The sequence below is a fragment of the Schistocerca cancellata genome, chromosome 3, assembly GCF_023864275.1.
Source record: "Schistocerca cancellata isolate TAMUIC-IGC-003103 chromosome 3, iqSchCanc2.1, whole genome shotgun sequence".
Classification (NCBI taxonomy): domain Eukaryota; kingdom Metazoa; phylum Arthropoda; class Insecta; order Orthoptera; family Acrididae; genus Schistocerca; species Schistocerca cancellata.
The window spans coordinates 311,513,251-311,540,365 of NC_064628.1; the positions used below are offsets into that span (position 1 = coordinate 311,513,251).

At 43.7% G+C, this 27,115-nt stretch overlaps 1 protein-coding gene across 1 annotated transcript in view; it reads left to right on the forward strand.

Annotated features, from left to right (window-relative positions):
• LOC126176705 (dipeptidase 1-like) overlaps positions 1-26,631 on the forward strand; it is an 83,654-nt gene extending 57,023 nt beyond the window's left edge. Inside the window, exon 5 of the mRNA XM_049923873.1 lies at positions 25,457-26,631. Within this exon, the coding sequence (XP_049779830.1) occupies positions 25,457-25,561 (105 nt within the window). The 3' untranslated portion in view covers positions 25,562-26,631. The remainder of the gene's footprint in view (positions 1-25,456) is intronic.
• The last annotated feature ends 484 nt before the right edge of the window (positions 26,632-27,115 follow it).

Genomic DNA, 27,115 nt, shown 5'->3' on the forward strand with positions numbered 1-27,115 from the left:
TACAAATCAAAACGTTGGTGGTGGAGTTCCATATTCGTCAATGTCCAATCAGAACACGACACTATTTATGCTAGCCACTCACCTTTCGGCGGTACGTATGTGGGAGTCACTCACTGTCCAAAGTGAAAAAGGTCGTGAAAATGTTAATTACGTAAGTACCAACATGAGTTTCCCGTAACAGCCACAAGCTCAGCAATACACTCGTTTATGATAGCGAAAACTCTTCTATCAAATAACCATTTGCACTGCATATTTAAAAACGGTTAGTTATGTGTGTGTGGCTGGAAATTATTCTTGATTGTTCGTTATTGGACGAGTGAGTTCAGAATACTTACACGACCCAGTACCGTAATAACGTTAGTAAATACTGGCATCACATAGTTCAGTCTAGTATTGTTGCTGAAGTTTCTCACAGACATGGTCAAGAATATCTCGGGAATAAATCATGACCGTGTGTACAGAAATATTGCAGGTGACAGCAATTTTACCTTATTATTTGATACGCTTCCACACAAATTCTTTCGTCCGATCCTTGACTTCATTCAGAGTCAACGGCCACATTAGCAAACGCATTACGACGTTCGGCATTGAGCGATTTTATTCCACGCGGTCACCAAACACTAGCAGCGTATAAGGTATTACTCCACTTAAAACATGTATTGCTCTACAGCCCTCGGCGTCCCGCAAGGAGAATGGCCAGCAATTAAGGTGTACCACCCATTTGTCAAACATGCTTTTGTTTCAGTACTTTAAAACTAATATAATAGGATATCATCTTCACTTCAAGCATTAAACTTTATTAGTTTTGCCTGTTACCATAGCCATAGCTTCCCTGATTATCTTTGGCACCTACCACCAACTGGCTTAAACTTATCTGGAAAAGTAATCTGTCTCTACTCATTCTTTCGAGATGTTTGTTCCCGTTACTTCTATTTTCTTGTGTTTTATTGAGGGTGGGAAATACGTTCAGTTCTTCCATAATTTCGCAATTTTTAAAATGTGTCCCCTCTCTTGCATTCCTTTACAGCTCTTAGAAATGCGATCTCTAGTGTCTGTATGCAACGTTCTAGACGATTGTGTATAGCCCACGATAACGCCATCAGACTTTCAGAGGATTCCCGTTCACATCCAGAAGAGAGGAAGGACAGGTAAACAGAGAGAAATGCGAGACCTGTCACATACGTAGCTTGAGAGCCCATGCAATAAAGTTGCTGACGACAATCATATCTATAAGAACAGGAAAGGAAATTAAAGATTTGTTAGAGGGGGATCACTTTACATGATGCAAAAGAGGTTGGTTTGATGTTACGCATGATAATGACTTACGAAAAATCAAGACTAGTCCATAGGATCTGTCAATCTGAAAAACGCGTTTTCCAATGTGAGGTGGTGCAAGGTGTCTAGAATTGTGTGTAAGTCATCCCGCTTTTGTGACTGACGTCACTGAAGATAAAATCATCTGGTTTTTAGACAGAATTATGTTCTGCTTCAGACTTCGCCAACAGTCGACGTTTGGCCTGGTCTTCTGCGCTCCGTTGTACGTTGTAATATGTGTCATTTTTAGTAATTGAAAGATTTAGTCCACATATCACTATCCAAATCACTTCTGTTACGTGGTTCTTCGCAAAACCTATAATGATTAGTCAACAGATAGCTCCTTCAAAAACAGTAGTTTTAAATATGCTAGGCAGAGGAATGGGGCACTGCATTCTCACTCTACAATACTAGCGTCCAATTCCACAAAATTCTGTAAAAACATGCCATAAAGCCCCTATGTTTCAGTCAATATAAAAAAAGACCTTCTCATAGCTAAATCGGAAGCGCCTTATAACATCATTGCGGGAGTCTACGTAAAACATGTGGCTGTGGCATAGTGTATTCAGGCGAAACTAGGAGGACAATAAAAGCATTAATGGCTGCGAACACTGCTCAAGTTTAAAAGAAAGCCTGAAATCTACAGTAGCGAAACATTAATCGGACTGCAGTCAGGATTTATAATTGTGAAAGGAAAGGCCAAGCAGCGATTGACAGCTCTAAGAATGAGAGAAATTTCAAGAGTGATAATGTCTATAGACTCCATCTTCGTGGTTTCCCACGATCAAGGACATCAATACCCTGTGATGGTGTCCGAGACATACAAACGACTACCGGCGACGAGCTCGGTGACATGACAACAGTGTTTTGGTAATTATTTCCCCTGTCTTTCACTACGTATTATCTACCTCCCCAATGACTATGGCCCACCAACAGTTACCTAAAGGATTTAACCCAAAACCTCCATCTCTGCTGTGAAACCACAGGGAAATACCCCTTTACAAGTGAACACGGCACTTTCTTCCTACAGCGTACAGGCAACTGGACACTTCAGAAGAGTCCTGAAAAAGACCCCAATAGAGAGAGTGAGATGGTGCAGGAGTCAGCACACTGGCACGCATTCCAGAGGACGAGGGGTCAAATCCGCGCCCGGTCATCCAGATTCGGGCTTTCCGTGATATCCTTAAATCGCTCCTGGAGAGTGCCGGGTTCGCTTCAGTGAAAGGCCACGGCCATCCTTGACACAATCCGAGCTTTTCTTCTGCCTCTAATGACCTCCACGTCGACGGGACGTTAAACCCAATCTTCCTTTTCTTCCCAATGGAAAGGTCGAAATATAGACGGGTGAAGAAGAATTTTCAAGAGCAACGGGACTCGAGCTAACGATCTGGAAAATCTTCAGTGTTTGAAATTCTCAGAAATATTGTTATATGATGTACGGAATGACGGATGTTTCGTGCAGAAAAACAAAGTGGAAATAATAGCAATGGAAGACCGAGGAAAATGCCCACATAAAAAGCAGCTTAAAGAAGAGGTGTAATATTTCGCCTATATTGTATATCCTATATATTGAAGAAATAGTAAAAATAGTAAATGTGAGGAAAGGTACATAAATGAGATAAAAGATCAGGTGAAAGAATATAAATGATTACGGATTAACCGCCAGCCCTTGTGGCCGAGCTGTTCTAGGCGCTTCAGCCCGGAACCGCGCTGCTGCTACGGTCGCCGATTCGAATCCTGCCTCGGGCATGGATGTGTGTGATGTTATTAGGTTAGTTAGGCTTACGTAGTTCTAAGTCTAGGAGGCTGATGACCTCAGATGTTAAGTTCCATAGTGCTTAGAGCCATTTGAGCCATTTTGAGGGATAAACCGATGGCATGAACTTGGAATCACATGATCGGTTGAATATGGAAATACCAGAAACGGATTTAGTGTAAAACTAAGATAAAAACTTGGAACTACCAAAGAAATGATGTAAATGAATTCTGTTACCGTGGAAGAATAGTAATGAGTGACGGACGAAGCAACACGTAACAGAGTAGCACACACAAGGAGCATTCCTCAGGAAATGCTATCTTCTGTTAAGAATCATGCACCTTAACTTAAGCCGCGGAGATTATAGGTCTGGAGCACTGATTCTGTGGGAGGGAATCGTGGATTATGGAAGAAAATTAAAAATAACAGAACTGGAGCGCTTAAGCCGTATTGACACAGCAGTGCGTTTGAAGTTAGTGGAATGATAGAAAATATTTCTCTCATAATCTACTATAAGAATGTGCAGGATGATATGGCGTGTATTAAGACACCAAGAAATAACATCTAAGTTCTACAGATGGCAAGAAATGAAATCGAGACACGTTGATAAAAGTAAGTAAACTGATTGCTATTTCAATAATAATCGCCATAACTGTTAGTACATTCATACCAATATGACACGAGACGAGCAGTGCCTTCATGGAAAATTGTTTGCGGTACGGATCCAAGATGATACCCAGGCTTGCACCTCTTGGCCTGAAGCAAACTGACGGCCACAGATGTCTTTCTACATGCTTCTAAAAATATGGAGGATGTGTTTGGCCATTTCAATGAAACTTCTGCAGGGTACTCGAAATAACCTTGGAAACACGTTGGTAACGCGAAGTCAGTCCAATTGTCCATGAATACGATCCTGCTGTGTCTCTACTGAGTTTCTTGTAAGCAGTCATCCTGTGACCTTTGTCTACTTTGGCTTAACGATTTGCTTGTGATTGTGTCGCAAGCTGGCTGATATTTCCATTCGATCGCTACAACTCTGCATAGATATACACATTGTGATCAAAAGTATCCGGACACCCCCAAAAATATACGTTTTTCATATTAGCTGCATTGTGCTGCCATGTACTGCCAGGTACTCCATATGAGCGACATAAGTGGTCATTAGACATCGTGAGAGCATATTGGGGTGCTCCTCGGAACTCATGGACTTCGAACGTAGTCAGCTGATTGGATGTCACTTGTGTCATTCGTTTGTACGCGTGATTTCCACACTCCTAAACATATCTAGGTCCACTGTTTCCGATGTGATAGTGGAGTGGAAACGTGAAGGGACACGTACAGCACAAAACCGTATAGTCCAGCCTCGTCTGTTGACTGATAGAGAGCGTCGACTCTTGAAGAGCGTTATAATCTTTAATAGGCAGAATTCTAACCAGACCATCACACAGAAATTCTAAACTGCATCAGAATCCACCACAAGTACTATGACAGTTAGGCGGGATGTGAGAATACTTGGATTTCATGATCCAGCGGCAGCTTCAAAATGGTTCAAATGGCTCGGAGCACTATGGGACTTAACTACTGAGATCATCAGTCCCCTAGAACTTAGAACTACTTAAACCTAACTAACCTAAGGACATCACACACATTCATGCCCGAGGCAGGATTCGAACCTTTGACCGTAGCGGTCACGCGGTTCCAAACTGACGCGCTTAGAACCGCACGGCCACACCGGCCGGCCCAGCGGCAGCTCATAAGCCACACATCGCACCGCTAAATGCCAAACGACACTTCACTTGGTATAAGGAGCGTAAACTTTGGACGATTGAACATGGATAAACGTTGTGTGGCGTGACGAATCACGGTACACAATGTGGCGATCCGCTGGCAGGGTCTGATATGGCGAATGCCCGGTGAACGTAATCTGCAAGGTTGTGTACTTCCAACAGTAAAATTCGGAGGTTGTGGTGTTATGGTATGGTCGTGTTTTTCATGGAGGGGGCTTGCACCTCTTGTTGATTTGCTTGAAACTATCACAGCACAGGCCGCTGGACCATGAAATCCCAGTTTTCTCCCCTCCAGCCTAACTGTCGTAGTACTTGTGGTGGATCCTATGTGATAGTTTAGATTGATATTTTAAGCACCTTCTTGCTTCCCATTGTTGAAGAGCGATTTGCGGATGCCGGTTGCATCTTTGAACACGATCGAGCAACTGCGCATAAAGCACGGCCTGTGGCGGAGTGGTTACACGACAATAACATCCCTGTAATTGGTTCAAATGGTTCAAATGGCTCTGAGCACTATGGGACTTAACATCTATGGTCATCAGTCCCCTAGAACTTAGAACTACTTAAACCTAACTAACCGAAGGACATCACACAACATCCAGTCATCACGAGGCTGAGAAAATCCCTGACCTCGCCGGGAATCGAACCCGGGAACCCGGGCGTGGGAAGCGAGAACGCTAACGCACGACCACGAGCTGCGGACTCTCTGTAATTGACTAGCGTGCGCAGAGTCCACACCTGAATCTTATAGAACACCTTTGGGATGTTTTGGAACGCTGTCTCCGTGCCAGGCCTCACCGACCGACATCGGTACCACTCCTCAGTGCAGCACTCCGTGAGTAATGGCTTGCCATTTCCAAAGAAACCTTCCAGAACCTGACAGAACGTATGCCTGCGAGAGTGGAAGCTGTAATCAAGGCTTAGGGTAAGCCAACACCATACTGAATTCCAGCATTAGCGATGGAGGGCGCCCCGAACTTGTAAGTCATTTTCACCCAGGAGTGCGGAAACTTTTGATCACATAGTGTATTTCGTGATCGTAGTCTTTATACATTTAACGAGTGCCCCACTGATACGGTATTAGTGAATAAGGACGAGAACCATATTCCTTTGAATACAACGTTGAGGAGAAGCAACCATTTGTTACCGCCACGATAAACGACAAATGAGTGGTACTGAGTGTTGAGAAAGATATAGCAGTCGCTGGTTAAATCGCGTTGTGTCGATCGCTCTCACTTTTACGCAGCAGCTATTGTACAGATACAACATGGAATGTACTGTTTCCTATAGCATATTTACTGTTGTTGAGCAATGGTCGTTATTAACTTACGTGACACGTTACTGGCGATCGGATTTTGATTACCATAACACATTACTGTCTCTCGATTAGAAATATTCCTGCCCCGTCATCGAAAAGCTGCTACACTGAAGGCACAATTTCTCAAGACTGAGAAATACACAGCTTGTAACAATAACGGGAACATCCGCAAAGTGGACGGTGGATGAATATCTGTCGCTTGTGTTCGATGCTAGAGACAGACTTACTTTTAAGTCAGCTGCAGAAATGGGCACGGACAATGGTGATCTATCTTTTGTTTCGGCTAACGACACTGACTAGTCACTGTCTCAAAAATGTCATTGATGTCTTCCCACACAGTCAACACATAAAAGTAATAAAAGTGATAGGAACACAAATCCCTCTAATCCTGTACATCCGTCACCCACAAGGTAATTTAAAGAAGATAAAAGTTCTTTACGAAATTAAATGCTTAGGCTGAAACTACAAAAGACTTTTCAGCACTACCAATGAGTATATAGGTTGTACCAGAATAACAAAAGATAACGTTAATGTGTGGTGCGAGAAGGCAAACTGACCGCTGTGAATTTTAAAATTTTCCCGGCGAACTGACTTTTTATGGAGGATTTTGAAGAGAGAGCGCTTGAATCAGCTGCCCTGAAGCCAACAGTTTTTTGGCGGTATGTGGATGACACTCTCATAGTGTGGCCTCATGGAGAAGATAAATTAATGGAGTTTCTACATCACCTCAACTCCATTCATAGCAACATCCTGTTCACCATGGAAATAGAGAAAGATGGTTGTTTGCCTTTCTTGGATGTCCTGGTTCGAAGGAAGAATGATGGTTCTCTAGGGCATTCAGTTTACCGGAAACCCACTCATACTGATTTGCACCTGCAAGCACCGAGTTGCCATCACCCATCGCAAACCATGAGTTTGCTTAAAACACTTGTTCATAGAGCTCATACTGTCTCAGATCTAGATAGCTTATCTCAAGAACTCGCCCATCTAAAGACAGTATTCAGCGAAAATGGGTATTCCATCCGGCAGATTAACAGGGCACTAACAGTTAAAACTAAGAAGCAGGATGCGAATAAAGAGGGGAACATGCCGGAACAATCTATAGCTTTTCTTCCTTTCGTTGGCAACACTTCGTTTAAAATAGCAAGAATCCTCCGAGAATTTCAGGTAAAAGTGGTTTTCCGCCCACCATCGAAGATTGCGGACCTTGTGGGATCAGTTAAGGACAATCTGTTACTATGAAAGGCCGGAATTTACAAGATACCGTGCCAATGTGGTATGGCTTACATAGGTCAAACCACACGCACCGTGAAAGAACGCTGCACTGAACATCAACGTTACACTCGCCTTTTGCAGCCAAGCAAGACCGCTATTGCTGAACATTGTATTTCTACTGGACATTCAATGGAGTATGAGAAAACAATGATTTTGTCCACAGCAACGTCTTTCTGGGATTCCATTATTAAAGAATCCGTAGAAATACGACTGGCGGAAAATCTGTTAAACCGTGACAGCGGCTACTAGCTGGACAGTGCATGGAATCCCGTCATCTCCACGATTTGCTCAAATCGAAGACGACAGAGTGCGTTGACGGCCGTGGCAAACAGCAACGCAGAGGGCGACTGAGTTCCGCTATTCCACCAGCGAGGGCGCTACCGGTTGGCAGTGTTAGTTCAACTATCAAGCTTTCGATGCATGCGCAGAATAGTTACAGTACGCTATATATTGCGGAGCGGAGGACGTTATCGCCAGTCTGCGACGGCTCACCTGAAGATGACTGGCAGGTGCCCAGTTGAAATATCGTGCGAAGTATTGAACGACGACCGGCTACAAGCCCGAAATTTGTTGAACAAACCGACCGCTTTTCGAAAAGGAGACCGTATCCAGAAACGCTCGGCTTGGACGGTGGAGAGCGTCGAAGTCTGAGAACGAAATGCTGTGACCAATCTTCCCGACTGGTCTTTGTGATTGAATACGGAAGGTATGCAACTCGTTACGCATCTGTGTACTGCGGATGGACGACCTGAGCCTAATAGCATTCCTGCATACGCGCTGCGTTCCTCCACGTAGCCCTCCTGCTCATTCTAGTGCAGACCTAGTGTGCTCTCTCAGTGAAGTAACGTTGTTGACAGCAGTGCTGCGGAAATGTCCGACATGGCGCTTGCATACGGCAAAGCGGACTGCAATGGGAGAGCCGCTGGAAGACTGCACGCGAAACCTTATCCAAACACATCTACTGCACATCGTTCCATGTTCGCGGCCGTCTAGAGACACCTCACAGAAGCCGGAAAGTTGAACGTAGATATTTTCTGCATGAAGTGTGTCCATTGTACAGTAAAGTGGTAACACTTTGTGGTTGGTACTTGCGAATGCTATCCCCTGTGTACTATTTGCTCTCTGGTAGGTGACGACGGAAACACGACGCGGATCACCCACGCTCGTCTCAATCACTACAAGTGGAGGAGGACGTGCTGACAATGATCGGAGTGCACCCAGCCACCAGCATTCGGCAGGTGTCACGGGTGCTCCAAATGGGTGAAAGTACTGTGTGGCGTGATGTCCATAAACACCAGCTCCATCTGCGGGAAGTCCAGGCATTACGTGAGAAGGAAACTCAGGACCGGTACAGCAAGCACATTGCTAATTACCGCAATGTATACTGCAGCCACAATTCGCAAGCTTGGTGCTATTTACAGATGAAAGCACGTTTATTAGCCACAGTATACTAAAGCCGCACATGGCGCATAGTTGGCCGGACGAAAATCTGCATGCGCAGGTGATTCAAAATCACCAACGCAACGTCAGTATTAACTTCTGTCCCAGGATAATTTGTGGCCATATCGCTGGACTGATTGACCTTCCATTTATTAGACATGTTGTGCCTACCTTATTGCATGTAGTGTCACTAAATGTTTGGATGGACATGTGGCTGAAACATGATGTCTCCAGCACGCTTTGATGTCGAGATGCGGCTTCACCTCAGCATCGCGCATCTTAGACGATGGATCGGTGTGAATGGATTAGGTCCACGGGCAGCACGGTCACCAGATATGACACCAGATATGAATTCGTGGACGCAGTATGAAGAGTAGTGTGTGGCACACCTGTAACTTCAGCGGAGGACTAAAACTGTTCGAGTCCGCGGAAAGTCCAAAGACAACCACAATTATTGGCTCATGTGCATGAGACTTAGTACGCTGATGTCGGTTCTGCATTACGTAGAAAGTACGAAGTCCGTTTGTAATGCAGACAGCCCGATGTGCTACTCAGTTGGGTTTATTGACTTAATGTGCAGCGCACATGCGTCTCATACTTCGCCGCTCTTCAGCGCCCAAGCCGTGCATTTCTGGACACAGGTTCCTTCTTGAAAACAGATCTGTGTGCCTTACCGCACAACATACTAAGGGTTTCCGTTGGTTTCTGGGACACCCTGTATACCTAGAGATGACAGTGAGATTATGTAAACCGGCAATATGTAAGTGGCGATAAAAACGTTTCCCTTTGAACGCCGTGCAGTCCAGAGACGGTATGCCAACAAGGCAAAACCCCCATGAGAATTGAGGCAATCAAGCCACCAAAGCAGTAGGTTGAAGGTACCTATTTGGTAAAACACCGTGTCTTGCTGAGTGAAGAAGTCTGAAACTGCCTGCTGCACATTCTCGTCAGACAGGAATCGTCGACTCCTCAATGCCTTTTTTAAGGGACCAAAGGTGTCATGATCACAAGGGGGTGTCTTGTGTCTTCCACTTGAATTTTGCGTAACTACGGTGTTACAAAATTTTCGTTATGGGGACTTGTGTTATCATACAACAGCAGCATACTCTGTCGCAGAAGCTTTTCGACACAAATGTTGCCCCATACACTTTCTTAATTCCGCTACGGATGTCTACCAGTGTTTGTCCTTTGGCAACCAAGAAAAGAATAATAGCACGTTGGTCCAGTCTGGACGCATTTGGTAATAACGTCATCACAATTCACGTTTCTACATTTACGGCACGCACGTTGAAGGAAAAAAATTTTGGTGATTATATACCAGCATCGGAGTCGCGCTTCGTTGCATACACACTGTGGCAACGCAGTCAAACGAAACCTTTTTGATCGCCCCTTCTACCACAAAGAACATTAACTCAAAAGTAATCGCTAACCTTGCAGCTCACCAATAGGCCAACCCTGCTATCTGTGTGATCTGCTGGATACGAGAATCGCTACATTACTTGAAGCAATTCCGATAAAAGAAACTGTCATTCGGCCGAAACGGAGCTGCACAGATCACGTTTTTGCCACTCAGCACCTACACTGAGGCACGATTTAAAAAAAATAAAAAAGAAAAAAAACCGCAGCTACTTCTGTTGACCTGTTATTGACCTAAGATACAGTGTTCAAGGAAAGAATGATACACAAGCTTCTCCGTTCAACTTCTACCAAAGGAATTGTTCGGCTAATAGAAAGATTGCTGAAACACTGATTGTGAGAAAAAGTCATCGCATCCAAAATGAGTTCCCTAAGGAAATTAAAGAACGGACTACCACTTTGGTCAGTTTTTGGTTCAAACTTTTTCGGCTTGTACATTGCTGAGACTCAAAGAAGTTTGGCTTCGCCAACGACTGGATACTTGCAAAGTGGTCTAGCTCAGTAATTGAACTGTCAGAAGAAATCCTAAAGGTGGGCCTAGACCTTGTGAGAAAGTGCTTTCGCAAATGGAGACTCCAACCTTGCGCCACTGGAATGGAAGTTTCCTGCATTTCCCTAAATAGCAAAGCAAAAAAATGGCTATTAGCACTATGGGACTTAACTTCTGAGGTCATCAGTTCCCTAGAGCTTAGAACTACTTAAACCTTACTAACCTCAGGACATCACACACATCCATGCCCGAGGCAGGATTCGAACCTGCGACCGTAGCGGTTGCGTGGTTCCAGACTGTAGCGCCTAGAACCGCTCGGCCACTCCAGTCGGCAAATAGAAAAGCAGCCGGAAAAAAAATTCAGAATGTAGTTTGGGAACCTAAGTGCCTGGGCCTAACCATAGAGATAACGTTATCTTTCAGAAAATACTTCACAATAACAGCCGAAAAACTGAAAACAAGAAACAGCTTCTGCCAAAAGCCACTTAGTATAACTTTGGAAGCATCAGTATCCACACAGCGTTTTTACACCACGTCTCTGTCTACGCAAACGCAGAATATTGTGATGCAGTTTTGTTCAGTAGCCCACATACACAAAAAATTAACGCCCACCTAAGTAATGCCATGAGAATAAAACTTCCTAGCAACCTGCGTTTTTTGCCTCTACGGACCGAGCTATCCAAGCACGAGACACGCCCTGGCCTCACAGCTTCGCTTCAACAAGCCGCTCTTCTCCTATTTCCTAAACTTCTCAAAGTATTCTGGCTTACCCTATGGGACTAGCACCATTGGGAGAGAGAATATTGCGGGGTAGATTGGTCAGCCACAGTGTAATGGATGCTTCCAAGAAACAGGAATTGCTGGTGTTATCAAATGAAGTAGCTACTATTATTACACCACCATCCACCTCCTTAACTGCTACTCAGAAACGAGTAAAAAAAGATCGTAAATAACGAAATCTCTCAATTCGTTAAGATACCAATGATGCTAACCATTAGACTCCTTTCTAGACAACCATCAATAAAAACAATAAGGTTCGCTTTAGACAATGAGTTCTACCTTATCAAGTCATGAATTCAAGAAAGGGCTCAACTGCAAAAATCATACGCTTTTTCATGTCACCAGTTTTCTGACTGGTTGTGATAATGCATGAATCCCTCTCTTGTGCTCTTTTTCTCAGTGGCATCTGCACTATTTGTCTTCACTTTAATTCTTTCCACATAGTGCTTCCTCTAGTGCCATGTAATTTGTTGCCCGCTGTCTCAACCATTGCCCTCCCACCTAGCCCCCTTTATTTGTCAAGAGTTTTCTACATGCTCCCCACTTTACCGATTCTGGGGAGTACCTCCTCATTTCTTATCTTATCTTTCTACAGCACCACGTCTCAAACGCTTTCTTATCTTCTCTCATGCAGTTTTTCCTCAGCCCATAAATCATTATCGCACAATTTGGTGTTCCAGACGTAAATTATCAGCTATTTCTTTCTTAGAAAAAAGCCGATGTTTGAGATTAACAACTAGGAATGCCCTCTTTTCCTGTGCTAATTTGTTTTTTGTATGCATCTTGCTTCATTTGGCACGTGTTATTTTGTTCCAAAAGTAGCAGAATTCCTCAGCTTCGTCTACCGTGAGATGCCAAGATCTGGTATTAAGTCTCTTGCCATTCTCATAACAGCTACGTCTCATTACTTTCGTTTTTCTTCACTTTACTTTCAGTCCACATTCTGCACTAATTGCATAGCTCATTCCATACTTCCGTCATTGCTTCTTCGTCGTATAGTAGGGGCGAAAGACTACATCCCTCTCTTACATCTTTTTTAATCCAAGGAATTCGTACTTGATCTTCCATTGTTATTGTTTCCTTTTGGTCCTTGTACGTATTGTACAATACCCGCCTTCCCCTATCATTTACTCCTATTTCTTTCAGAATTTGGAACATCTTAAGTATCGTGTTTCACACAAAAGTCACCAGGATTTAACCTGCGATGAAAAATGTGGTCAGTGAATTTAAATCCATTTTAAATCCAACACGGGAGATTTTATTCCAGTGTGCTGAGCTATCATTCCCTCTACCTGAATGCAGAGAAGAACAAACCATCAGACATTTGTCAGACCACGCCACAAGTTCATAGTGTGGTAGACTATAAGACTCCCTGCTAGCAACCGCAGACTCCAGAGACTATACAGAAAATTCTTTATTCTACTTATATTAAATCTACTTTCTATTATTACTTCAAAGCCAAATGGCAATTACGTACATAATTACTTGTTCTATTTATTCTAACGTGTCTTCCCCCACCATTTTTGCTTCATACGCCATAACTCAGGAGGAGCTGTCAAATAGAAACGAAACAAATGGGAAAGTTAAGTGTGTATTACTTCAGGAGTAATCACAGTAACTCTTGATATATTTATCCCACTGCAGGCAACACGGTCAGTTCTTTCATGGAAATATATTATTTATAGCCGACGGAAGCATGATTATACCCACACGCACTCCTCTTCGTGCAAAGCAAATCAACGGCCACCAAGGCTGCAAAAATTAGGAAATGTCATGCGGAGAGGTCGGGACTGTATTTGAGATATGTAACGCCACCCAAATGTTGCTAACGTTGTTTCGAGTACAGTGTAAAAGAGACCTGGAAACCCCTTACACATCCTTCATACAATCCTCATCCCTCCCCATTTGATTTTCATATCTTTGGAGCCCCGAAGGAAGACATTAGTGACCATGGATTTGCTTCTGAAAAACGGGTGCCAACAGCTTTCCAAGAGGGTATTGATCGTCTTCTCTTACAGTGGGATGGATGAATTAACAGCAATCGCGATTACTTTTAAAATAATTAACAGTTGACTTGTTTTCTTCCATCTGCTTTCTTTTCATTTTACTGCCCCTTGCATTAATCCAGTTACAAGTATGATGTGTATGTTTTCGGCATTGTTAGTCAGCAAGTTTTCCTAACTTTTCATAAGAATCGTTACATAAAAGGCCTATTGGCCTTGAGCTCGTGTTGATAATTCTGTGGTACGTAAGCTGAATATTGTACTTTGTGCACTAAGAACCCACCTATAGCCACTGCAGCTTTGCTGCGTGCTTTCGACCTTGGCGGTGCAATACGATCCACCTTGTGAAATATTCCCCACAGTCAAACACGTCTATGTCAATCTGTGCGTACAAAAATCTCAAATTCATAATTAACATTATTTAATTCGTAATTAATACTTACTAGAGAGCATCAGATTTCACATACCTCGGTGAAAGAGGACTCATCAATGCTTCCTGACGAAGACCGCATAGAATAACAGTTCGCATGCATAGCTGTACTAAAATAAATACAAATGTGTCACTACACATTCATCAATAATTCAAAAGAATGAATATTAAGTTATATTGTTCTCATTTACAAACATCAAAAAAAATTTTGCATCACCCAGGTTCCAAGAACTCCGGAAAATAGGCGTTTACTGTGGCACAGACACAGTCCCTTTGACTGTTCAGAGATGTCACTAAGCTCGCTCAAAGATGTAGACAATCATGAATGAGCAGCGCCTATTAGACGGAGGCGGTTCGACAGCCGATCAGTTCCATACATTCTACCAGGAAGGTGGTATACGGTTTGTGTTGTCTGTAGTACAACGATGCCTACAAGGTCAATACCGTGGTTCGATCGCGTCCGCGTTGTTACTTTCTGCCAGGAAGGGCTCTCAATAAGGGAAGTGTCCAGGCGTCTCGGAGTGAACCAAAGCCATGTTGTTTGGACATGGAAGAGATACATAGAGACAAGAACTGTCGATGAAATGCTTCGCCCAGGCCACCCAATGGCTGCAGTGGATGATCGCTACCTACGGATTACTGCTCGGAGGAAACCTAACAGCAACGCCACACCGTATTGAATAATGGTTTTCGTGCAGCAACAGGACGTCGTGTTACGACTCAAACTGTGCGCAGTAGGCTACATAATGCGCAACTTCACACCCAACGTCCATGGCAAGGTCCATCTTTGCAACTACGACACCATGCAGCGCGGTACAGATGGGGCCCACAACATGCCGAATCGACCGCTCATGATTGGCATCACTTTCTCTTCACTGATGTGTGTCGCATATGCCTTCAACCAGACAATCGTCGGAGACGTGACTGGAGGCAACCCGGACAGGCTGAACGCCTTAGGCATACTGTCAAGCGAATGCAGCAAGGTGGAGGTTTCATGCTGTTTTGGGATGGATGGCATTACGTGGGGCCGACGTACGCCGCTGCTGGTGATGGAAGGCGCCGTTACGGTTGTACGATACGTGAATGCCATCCTCCGACCCATAGTGCAACGATATCAGCAGCATATCGGCGGGGCGAGGCACTCACCTTCATGGACGACAATTCGCGCCCCCATCGGGCACATCTAGTGAATTGAATTCCTTCAGGATAACGACATCCCTCGACTAGAGTGTCCAGCATGTGCTACAGACATGAACCCTATCGACAATGCCTGCGATAGATTGAAAACGGCTGTTAATGGACACCGTGACCTACCAACCACTCTGAGGGATCTACGCTGAATCGCCGTTGAGGAATGGGATAGTCTGGACGAACAGTGCCTCGATGAACTTGTGGATAGTATGCCATGACGAATACAATCATACATCAACGCTTGAGGACGTGCTACTAGGTATTATAGGTACTGGTGTGTACAGAAAACTGGACCTCCACCTCTGAAGGTCTCGCTGTATGTTAGTACAACATGCAATGTCTGGTTTTCATGAGCAATAAAAAGGACGGAAATGATGTTGATGTTGATCTCTATTCCAATTTATTGTACAGGTTCCGGAACGAGTTGACGTACTACTATTTTTAATGTGTGTAAATACAAAAATAAGATACATAAATTGTCAAAAATGTGTCAAATGGCTCTGAGCACTATGGGACTTAACATCTTAGGTCATCAGTCCCCTAGAACTTAGAACTAATTAAACCTAACTAACCTAAGGACATCACACACATCCATGCCCGAAGCAGGATTCGAACCAGCGACCGTAGCAGTCGCGCGGTTGCGGACTGAGCGCCTAGAACCGCGAGACCACCGCGGCCGGCACATAAATTGTCAAAGCAAACTTTACTCTTAGTGACATATAGAATGCATTAATATTTTAATATTAGCGATTAATTATTGCCGTCAATATACGTAACACTTTTCTGTTGCTCGTCTTAAGATGAAACTAAAACCAGAGTAAGTGCACATTTGCAATTATCGTATTTACATTTTTCTCGTAACAAAGATTTCAACATACGCTACTTCATCAAAAGGCTCCAGTCACCCGTCACTTGACAAGGGGTGCACTCGACCCCGGCCTTTACAGGGTCTTCAATTCTGATGCGGTCACCTTTAATGACTTGTCTGAATATCTCTGGAGGAATAGCTGCCCATTCATTTTCAAGAGCCGAAACCAGAGGAGGTGGTAATGTCGTATGCTTGGGTATGGAGCGAGGTTGTTGTCTAAGTGATCCCGAAGTTGTTCAGTTTTGTTCAGATCGGGACCCTTGGCTAGCCAGTCCATTTTAGGTATGTTAATATTAATATACCATTGTCTCACAGATGCTGCTTTATTACAGGGTGCATTATCATGCTGATACAAACAATCATCCTCTCCGAAATTTTCCTCTGCTGTAGGCAGTACACAGTGCCGTGAAATGTGTTCATGTTTTTTTTTGTTTTTTTTTAAATTTTTATTTAGGGTTTTCCTAAGCGCAAATAGGGTCCTCACACCACCCACGAAAACTACACCCTTAACGTCACACCAACTCTTCCATATTTGACTTTTGTCATTAACCATAAATAGTGTTCTGCATTCATTGCCAAACCTAAACTCTTCCATCGGATTTTGCCAATGTGAGTCATCACTCGAAATGACTCGTTTCCATCCACCCAGTGACATCGCTCTTTTCCCCATCTCAAGCATCACTTAGCACCATATACAGATATGCGTGGCTTATGAACTGCGCGACTTAACTCTCTGCACAACAGCATTGTGATAGCTGGACTGTTGGTGGCAGTTTGGAACCCGCGAGTGATATGCCTTCCTCTGGCTTGACGTGATTTTGTAGAACCAGTCCTCGCAATGCTCGACGATCCTTTTCCGTCAGTACACGAGTTCTGCATGATCTTGTTTCAGCTGTGGTTGTTCTTTCTTGTCTCCACCTCACAATCCCATCACCAACAGTCAACTTAAGTCGCTTTAGAAAGGTCGATGGATTTGTTACTCGGGTGACCGACACATTCGACAGTTAACTGATTCTCTACTAACAACAAAACACTTTACTCCTCATTATGCTGGCGAATCCGCTCTCATGACATAAAGTGGTCAGTTGCGCATTACTAAGGGGTTTTGTTCAGAAAGTGTATCTTCAGTGAGTTATAGGTTGAATCGTTTGAAATTTCCGTTTACAGAGCATAATCAACGGTGCTTTAGTTGATGCCCTCTTATAAGGCGCAACGAATTTACCAATCAGAGTATCACATTTATATGTCACTCTACCATCTGGTGAGCAAGATGTATGACAAGCAAAATACCCTCGACTTCAAGAAGAATATAATAATTCCAAAGAAAGAAGGTGCTGACAGGTGATAAAGTTCCCGAACTACACTACTGGCCATTCAAATTGCTATACCAAGAAGAAATGCAGATGATAAGCGGGTATTCATTGGACAAATATATTATACTAGAACTTACATGTGATTACATTTTCACGAAATTTAGATGCATAGATCCTGAGAAATCAGTACCCAGAACAACCACCTCTGGCCGTAATAATGGCCTTGCTACGCCTGGCATTGAGTCACACAGAGCTTGGATGGCGTGTACAGGTACAGCTGCCCATGCAGCTTCAAAACGATACCGCAGTTCATTAGGAGTAGTGACTGGCGTATTGCGACGAGCCAGTTGCTCGGCCACCATTGACCAGACGTTTTCAATTGGTGAGAGATCTGTAAAATGTGCTGGCCAGGGCAGCAGTCGAACATTTTCGGTATCAGAAAGGCCCGTACAGGACCTGCAACATGCGGTCGTGCATTATCTTGCTGAAATGTAGGGTTCCACAGGGATCGAATGAAGGGTAAAGCCACGGGTCGTAACGGATCACAAATGTAACGTCCACTGTTCAAAGTTCCGTCATTGAGGCCAAGAGGTGACCGACACGTGAAACCAATGGCACCCCATAACATCACGCCGGGTGATATGCGAGTATGGCGATGACGAATACACGCTTCCAATGTGCTTTCACCGCGATGTCGCCAAACACGGATGCGACCATCATGATGCTGTAAACAGGACCTGGAGTCTTCCGAAAAATGACGTTTTACCATTCGTGCACCCAGGTTTGTCGTTGAGTACATCATCGTAGGCGCTCCTGGTTCAAAATGGTTCAAATGGCTCTGAGCACTATGGGACTTAACATCTATAGTCATCAGTCCCCTAGAACTTACAACTACTTAAACCTAACTAACCTAAGGACATCACACACATCCATGCCAGAGGCAGGATTCGAAACTGCGACCGTAGCAGTCGCGCGGCTCCGGACTGAGCGTCTAGAACCGCTAGACCACCGCGGCCGGCCAGCCGCTCCTGTCTATGATGCAGCGTCAAGGGTAACCGCAGCCACGGTCTCCGAGCTGATAGTCCATGCTGTTGCAAACGTCGTCGAACTGTTCGTGCCGATGATTGTTGTCTTGCAAACGTCCCTATCTGTTGACTCAGGGATCGAGACGTGACTGCAGGATACGTTACAGCCATGCGGATAAGATGCGTGTCATCTCGACTGCTAGTGATACGAGGCCGTTGGGATCCAGCACGGCGTTCCGTATTACCCTCCTGACCCCACCGATTCCATATTCTGCTAACAGTCATTGGATCTCGACCAACGCGAGCAGCAATGTCGCGATACGATAAACTGCAATCGCGGTAGTCTACAATGTGACCTTTATCAAAGTCGGAAACGTGTTGGTGCGCATTTCTCCTCCTTACACGAGGCATCACAACAATGTTGCACCAGGGAACGCTGGTCAACTGCTGTTTGTGTATGAGAAATCGGTTGGAAACTTTCCTCATGTTAGCACGTTGTAGGTGTCGCCACCGGCGCCAGCCTTGTGTGAATGCTCTGAAACGCTAATCATTTGCATATCACAGCATCGTCTTCTTGTCGGTTAAATTTCGCGTCTGTAGCATGTCCTCTTCGTGGTGAAGCAATTTTAATGGCCAGTAGTGTATCAGTTTAATAAATCACGGTTTCAAAATACTAACACGAATTCTTTATAGACTTATGGAAAAACTGGTTGAAGCCGACCTCGGGGATGATCAGTTTGGATTCCATAGAAATGATAGAACACGTGAGGCAATACTGACCCTACGACTTATCTTAGAAAATAGATTAAGGAAAGGCAAACCTACGTTTCTAATATTAGTTGACTTAGAGAAAGCTTTCAAAAATGTTGACTGGAATACTCTCTTTAAAATCCTGAAGGTGGTGGGCGTAAAATACAGGGAGCGAAAGGCTATTTACAATTTGTATAGAAACCAAATGGCAGTTATAAGAGTCGAGGAGCATGAAAGGGAAGCAGTGGGTGGGAAGGCAGTGAGACAGGGTTGTAGTCTCTCCCCGATGTTATTCAATCTGTATATTGAGCAAGCAGTAAAGGAAACAAAAGAAAAATTCGGAGTAGGTATTAAAATCCATGGAGAAGAAATAAAAACTTTGAAACAAAAGAAAAATTCGGAGTACGTATTAAAATCCATGGAGAAGTAATAAAAACTTTGAGGTTCGCCGATGACATTGTAATTCTGTCAGAGACAGCAAAGGACTTGGAAGAGCAGTTGAACGGAATAGACAGTGTCTTTAAAGGAGGATATAAGATGAACATCAACAAAAGCAAAACGAGGATAAAGGAATGTAGTCGAATTAAGTCGGGTGATGCTGAGGGAATTAGATTAGGAAATGAGACACGTAAAGTAGTAAAGGAGTTTTGCTGTTGGGGGAGCAAGATATCTGATGGTCGAAGTAGAGAGGATATAAAACGTAGACTGGCAATGGCAAGGAAAGCGTTTCTGAAGAAGAAAGATTTGTTAACATCGAGTATAGATTTGAATGTCAGGAAGTCGTTTCTGAAAGTATTTGTATGGAGTGTAGCCATGTATGGAAGTGAAACGTGGGCAATAAATAGTTTAGACAAGAAGAGAATAGAAGCTTTCGAAATGTGGTGCTACAGAAGAATGCTGAAGATTAGATGGGTAGATCACATAACTAATGAGGAGGTACTGAATAGAATTGGGGAGAAGAGGAGTTTGTGCCGCAACTTCCCTAGAAGAAGGGATGGGTTGGTAGGAAATGTTCTGAGGTATCGAGGGAACACCAATTTAGTATTGAAGGGTGGCGTGGAGGGTAAAAATCATAGAGGGAGCCCAAGAGATGAATACACTAAGCAGATTCAGAAAGATGTAGTTTGCAGTAGGTACTTGGAGATGAAGATAGCTTGCACAGGATAGAGTAGCATGGAGAGCTGCATCAAACCATCTTTGGAGTGAAGACCACAACATCTGGTGGTAACGTTCGCCAATAGATCTGACTTTTTCATAATATAAGATGTACTTAATGTTTGGAAAAATGTCCAAGTTGAAATTACAGATTCAGTGTCACTAAAGAATGTTAATGGCTCCATATCTATTGATTAACTGAATTCACCAGACAGAATTACACTGCATCACATACACTGCTATAAGATCAGCTAAGATCCCTAACATGGCTTTGTTTTTAATTACTGATAATCATGAATTATTTATTTTCCTTTAATGGTAATGACTTGGTTAGTAACAACGTTATATGCCGACACAGTTATGTTCACCCAAATATGGTATATTAATACATAAATGACACAATCACAGTGCCTTTTTCATATGTAGTTGCTGAACTGATGCGGAGGGAGAACGGGTCTTTTGATAAGTGATTACCATTTGTTATTAATTCATTGTTGTAGCGAATCGAAAAGAATAGTGGCATGAAACCGTAAATCTGTGCTTTTGCGCACATTGAGTAAACTGTGTTACTCAAATGTCAAAGCTATTTCTCACCACACTTGTTAGAATTGAGAACAGATAAATAGGTTTTCTTTTACAGCAGATTATTCTTCTTTCCAGTGTACATTTGCATGATTTGAAGACCTGAAAGTTACTACTGAAGTTTCAAAAATGTTTCAAGCATTGCTACGGCGGACATTTACTCAGTTCAGCTGGGGCAGTTTTACACACTATTTACCATTGCTGTCCTAACTATCCTAACTGATAGCCTAGTAGAGGAAACTTTAAGACAACAGCAAAAGAAAACGCAATGTAAAAAATGAAGGCACAGGAGAATAAAAGACAGAAATCTCTAAAAATGCTATTTGAATCTAATGAATCTCAAGGTGGAAGAATTAATTGTCTGAGGGCAAGGACTAAAGTGGGCGAGAAATTCCTAAAAGCTAGAACAAGATAGAATGTGGATACCAAAATATCTCTTGTTGGCAATGAATAAAAGTCAACGAATTAATCTGCTAAAAAACAATAACTTTTCTGAAAGTATACATCTCATATCATTAGTGTTCTGCCCAAAGGCAGATTTCCACATGGTAACTCTCCATTCTCCCCTGTCTTCTGCCGTCCGCTTCAGGCCTCATAATTTCCACTTGCCATTACATCTTGTAGGCCACAGTCTTGTCACAGTGGTTAACACCGGTTCCAGTCAGGTCACCGAAATAAAGCGCTTTCGTGCTTGCTAGCACTTGGATGGGTGACCGCCCTTGTAGCCGAGTGCTTTTGGCAAGCGTAGTGTACTCAGCCCGTGTGAGGCAAAGTGAGGAGCTACTTCACTGAGGAGTGGCTCCACTAACGAAAGCTGACAAAGGCAAGGAGAGCAGTGTGCTAACCATGTGTCCCTTCATAAATGCATCCAGTGACGCCTATCGGCTGAGGATGACAGGGCTGTCAGTGTGCACCGTTGGGCCTTCTGAAGTCTGCTCAGAAGAAGATTAGTTTATGTATATCGTCTCGTATCTTTTCCTTCCTCTCAATCGCCTCTCACAGACAAGTCCTTCCAAGGCGTTCGTCAGCAAGCACTCCTGTCTCAAGAAACGTCAAATCTAGTTATCCTTCCTTTCTCTTACAACCTTCAGCAGTTTGATGAAGAGGGTGATTATTGCCTTTGTATTTACTGCTCGAAACGATACAGGTAACCAAAAAGAAATCAAGAAAGGTTTCACTGAGCCCGCCACGCTGTCTAACGCGCTGCTTCCCGATCGGAAAGGTGTGCCGGTCCTCAGCATGAATCCACCTGGTCCAAGGCGCTCCAGTCATGGACTGTGCGGCTGGTCCCGGCGGAGGTTCGAGTCCTCCCTCAGGCGTGGGTGTGTGTATGTTTGTCCTTAGGATACTTTAGGTTAAGTAGTGTGTAAGCTTAGGGACTGATGACCTTAGCAGTTAAGTCTCATAAGATTTCACACACATTTGAACATTTGAATCCACATGGCCGATTAGCAGCGAGGTCCATTGTGCTGGCCAGCCTGTCGATGGCTTTTAAGGCGGTTTTCCATCTACCTAGCCGAATGTGGGCTGGTTCCTCTTATACCGCCTCAGTTACACTATGTCGGCAATTGCTGCACAAACACTGTCTCCACGTACGCATTCACCATAATTACTCTACCACACAAACATTGGGGTTACACTTGTCTCAAATGAGACGTTCCCAGGGGTGGGGTCCACTGGGGGCCGAACTGCACAATAACCCTGCGTTCAGTGTGGGGCGGGGGTGGTGTGGGATGACTGCTGTGGCCACTTGTGGAGTTGTGAACCACTGAGGGCTATGGCGGGACAAGGCCTCTCCGTCGTTTCTAGGTCCCCAGTTTAATTCACAATGCAGTCACAATGCGCTCTGTTTTTTTTTTAACTGGTTTGATGCGGCCCACTTCGAATTCCGATCCTGTGCCAACCTTCTCATTTCAAAGTACCACTTGCAACTTCGAACTTCAATTATTTGCTGGCTGTGTCCCAAACTGTGTCTTCCTCTACAATTTTTACCCTCTGCAACTCGATCTGGTACCAAGGAAGTTATTCCCAGATGTCTTAAAAGATGCCCAATCATCCTGTCCCTTCTTCGCGTCAGTGTTTTCCTTATGTTCCTTTCCTCGCTGATACTGTGGAGAACCTCCTCATTCCACACCTTATCAGTCCACATAATTTTCAACACTCATCTGTAGCACAACAACTCAAATGCTTCGATTCTCTTCTATTTCGCGAAGTCCATGTCTCACTACCATTCAGTGCTCTGTTCCTAACGTACATTCTTAGAAATTTCTTCCTCGAATTAAGACCTCTGGTGCTAGCAGACTTCTCTTGGCCAGGAATTCCCTTTTTGCCAGTGAAAGTCTGCTTTTCATGTCCTTCAGATTTCTATAATTACTGTATTACGCTAGCAGGTGGAAGTTCGTTAAAAAGTTATTGTTTTACAAAGTCGACTTGTGAGAGTAAAACCGTAATTTTATTTACTGCCAGAAAAACTTATTTTGAAAAGTTTGGTAGCGTGCTTTTATTGCTCGTTATTGTGTTGTATGATATTCGTAAACCTGTCCCATAATCGGGGCGCATTTTTGCTCTTGACTTCTATCTGTATAAAATTTTTTTGTACTCTTAAACATAATGTTGAGTTAGAAGTATGTGTTGTAAACCTTAACAACCTAAGCACGATGAATCCAATCAAAAATATTCTAGAAAATTGGAAATTAATTCAGTGTATATTACACTGCTTCTGTTTACAAGGCATTTTATTCTACATCTACATTCATAACCCGCAATCCACCCTACGGTGTGTGGCGCAGGGCACTTTACGTGCTACTGTCATTACCTACCTTTCCTGTTCCACTCGCGTATGGTTCGCGGGAAGAACGATTGCCGGTAAGCCTCCGTGAGCGCTCGCATCTCTCTAATTATACATTCGTGATGTCCTACGGAGGTATAAGTAGGGAGAAGCAATATATTCGATACCCCATCCAGAAACGTGTCCTCTCTAAACCTGGACAGCAAGCTACACCGCGGTGCCGAGCGCCTCTCATGAAGAGTCTGCCACTTGAGTTTGCTAAACATCTCCGTAACGCTATCACGCTTACCAAATAACCCTGTGACGAAACGCGCCGCTCTTCTTGGGATCTTCTCTATCTCTTCTGTCAACCCGACCTGGTACGGATCCCACACCGATGAGCAATAACAAGTATAGGTCGCACGAGTGTTTTGTAAGCCACCTCCATTGTTGATGGACTACATTTTCTAACGACTCTCCCAATGAATCTCAACCTGGCACCCGCCTTACCAACAATTAATTTTATATGATCATTCCACTTCAAATCGTTCCGCACGCGTACTCCCAGATATTTTACAGAAGTAACTGCTACCAGTGTTTGTTCCGCTATCATATAATCGTACAATAAAGGATCCTTCTTTCTATGTATTTGAAATACATTGCATTTGTCTATGTTAAGTGTCAGTTGCCACTCCCTGCACCAAGTGCCTATCCGCTGCAGATCTTCCTGCACTTCGCTGCAATATTCTAATGCTGAAACTTCTCTGTATACTACCGCATCATCCGCGAAAATCTGCATGGAACTTCCGACTCTATCTGCTAGGTCATATATATATTGTGAAAAGCAATGGTCCCATAACACTCCCCTGTGGCACGCCAGAGGTTACTTATACGTCTGTAGACGTCTCTCCATTGAGAACAACATGCTGTGTTCTGTTTGCTAAAAACTCTTCAATTAAGCCACACAGCTGTTTATCAGGCGACAGTGCGGAACTGTATTGAACGCCTTCCGGAAGTCAAGGAAAATGGCATCTACCTGGGAGCCTGTATCTAAAATTTTCTGGATCTCATGAACAAATAAAGGGAGTTGGGTCTCACACTATCGCTGTTTCAGAAATCCATGTTGATTCCTACAGAGTAGATTCTGGGTTTCCAGAAATGACATGATACGTGAACAAAAAATGTGTTCTAAGATTCTACAGCCGATCGATGTCAGAGATATAGGCCTATAGTTTTGCGCATCTGCTCGACGTCCCTTCTTGAAAACTGGGACTAGCTATGCTCTTTCCCAATCATTTGGAACCTTCCGTTCCTCTAGAGACTTGCGGTACACGGCTGTTAAAAGGGGGGCAAGTTCTTTCGCGTACTCTGTGTAGAATCGAATTTGTATCCCGTCAGGTCCAGTGAACTTCACTGTATTGAGTGATTTCAGTTGGTTTTCTATTCCTTGGACACTTATTTCGATGTCAGACATTATTTCGTTTGTGCGCGGATTTAGAGGAAGCAATGCAGTGCGGTCTTCCTCTGTGAAACAGCTTTGGAAAAAGGTGTTTAGTATTTCAGCTTTACGCTTGTCATCCTCTGTTTCAAATCCATCATCATCGCATAGTGTCTGGATATGCTGTCTCGATCCACTTACCATTCCTTGTCAGAGCAAAGTATGCAAGACGTAACAGTACGTTTTTGCAGAGACATGAGAGAATTTAGTTGGCGAACCTAACTCCTGAAGAGAAAGTAATCCCCATTTCCACGTATGAGGGCACGGCTAGCAGCTTAAACCGCCCATGTTGTTGCAGGTGCGAGATAAATGGCGGTTGGCAGCCGTGACGCCGGGAGAGGATTTCATCTCCAGTGCCAACCTGGAGGGCGCGGCCGGCAACTGCACTTACGTGGGCTCCTGACCGCGGGGCACTGCGACACTTCCCCGGCCGGCAGGCGCACGCCCATCCGACGGCTTCCTCTCTGCTCTTCTTCTCTTCGAGCTGTGGTTACGGCGTGGGACTCTGCTAGCTCCCAAGAAATACAAAACTTGGTGAAAGGAGACCTGCAAAAGTTGGCGAACGCAAGAGTCACCGATGGTACTGTAGAGCGAGCTGAGACACAAGCGACGTTTTTGGAAGAAGACGATTGTGATACTTAAGCCTAACAAGAAAAGAGAAAGCTTTACAGGTTTTCTTCACTGCTGTGATGCAGATAGTGCTGTTGCAGAGGAGCATTTGGTGGATTGTCGATGGTGCTTCAGGACGGCTTTGGCATTGCATGTAAATGTATTGTGATAACTCTCAGAGCCGGTGCTCTTGTTAATGCTTTGTTAAATAACTTACAGCGATATATTTTAAAGTAAAGTAAAATTCCCTACAGTTTCCTAAGGTTCAGGTCGACAGGCATTGTTAATTCGAAAAATTTCCCTATTAAAATTCCTTCAATTCCATACTCGCAGCAGGGCATCAAGTGTATTACTTCAGCGAACGCTTTAGCTTTGAGATCAGTAAACGTAAGCTGTCGGCGTAGTTAAAAAAGGAAATCCTCAATAAATCGACGGAGGTAAAAGTTAAAAGGTGTCAGGTAAATTTCTACAACGTGTTTAGTTTGAGGTATCTAATTACCTAGCAACCAAGGGCTCAGATAATCCAGAAGTTTTCAATGAAGTATGGTAGTATTACACCCTCTTCGTTATCCAACCGGTTTAAAATTTCTGTAGAAGACCTCTTGCAAAAGACATAACGAGTATCTATAATGTTTAGTTTTTGCACAATTATTCATCTGCGTTATGCAAGATGCAAATATTTACTCAGTTGGTGCCAAGTAGTCGAATATGAATATCAGTCCTACTCTGTCGAACCGTTATTGAAATCGTGTGAAAATTGCAAACGACCTATGAATTTCTTACGCATTCCTGGTCAGCTTGTCTGAACAAACCACTCTTGTCTCTCGATGGCGATAGTTCTATTGGACAGAATCGACTTTGCACAAGAAGTCGCAAAGCTCGATTATTCCTAGCAAAATTCAAAGGAAGCACATTGAGTGACAGCGAACGCTGTCATTCTGACACAATTGTCTCAGATGCAAACAGAATAAGGTCGATAATTGTGTCAGTAAACGGTCTGAAATGTGATTCGTAAAACAGACATCTGAACCGGCTCTGTGAGGTATCACAAAAACGTACAATCTGTTGCAAAGCAGTAACGTCCTTATTGAAGCAGGCTGTGTTGTTAAGGTATATTCAGTCGCAGTGGTTCTTTTGGAAACAGTTCAGGGCTCTTTCCCGCCTATCTCAGTCATATATGTCAATTATAGTAGTGGCTTGGCTATATAACATGGAATTTGCGTGTGGTTTCTTCACGTTAGTACATATTTTCTGCTTCTGCGTATAATTAGACATAGCAAAGTTAACACCCAAATGATGGTCTTCCATTCTTTGATGCTGCTTACTTTCCCGCCAGTTTTTCATGTAT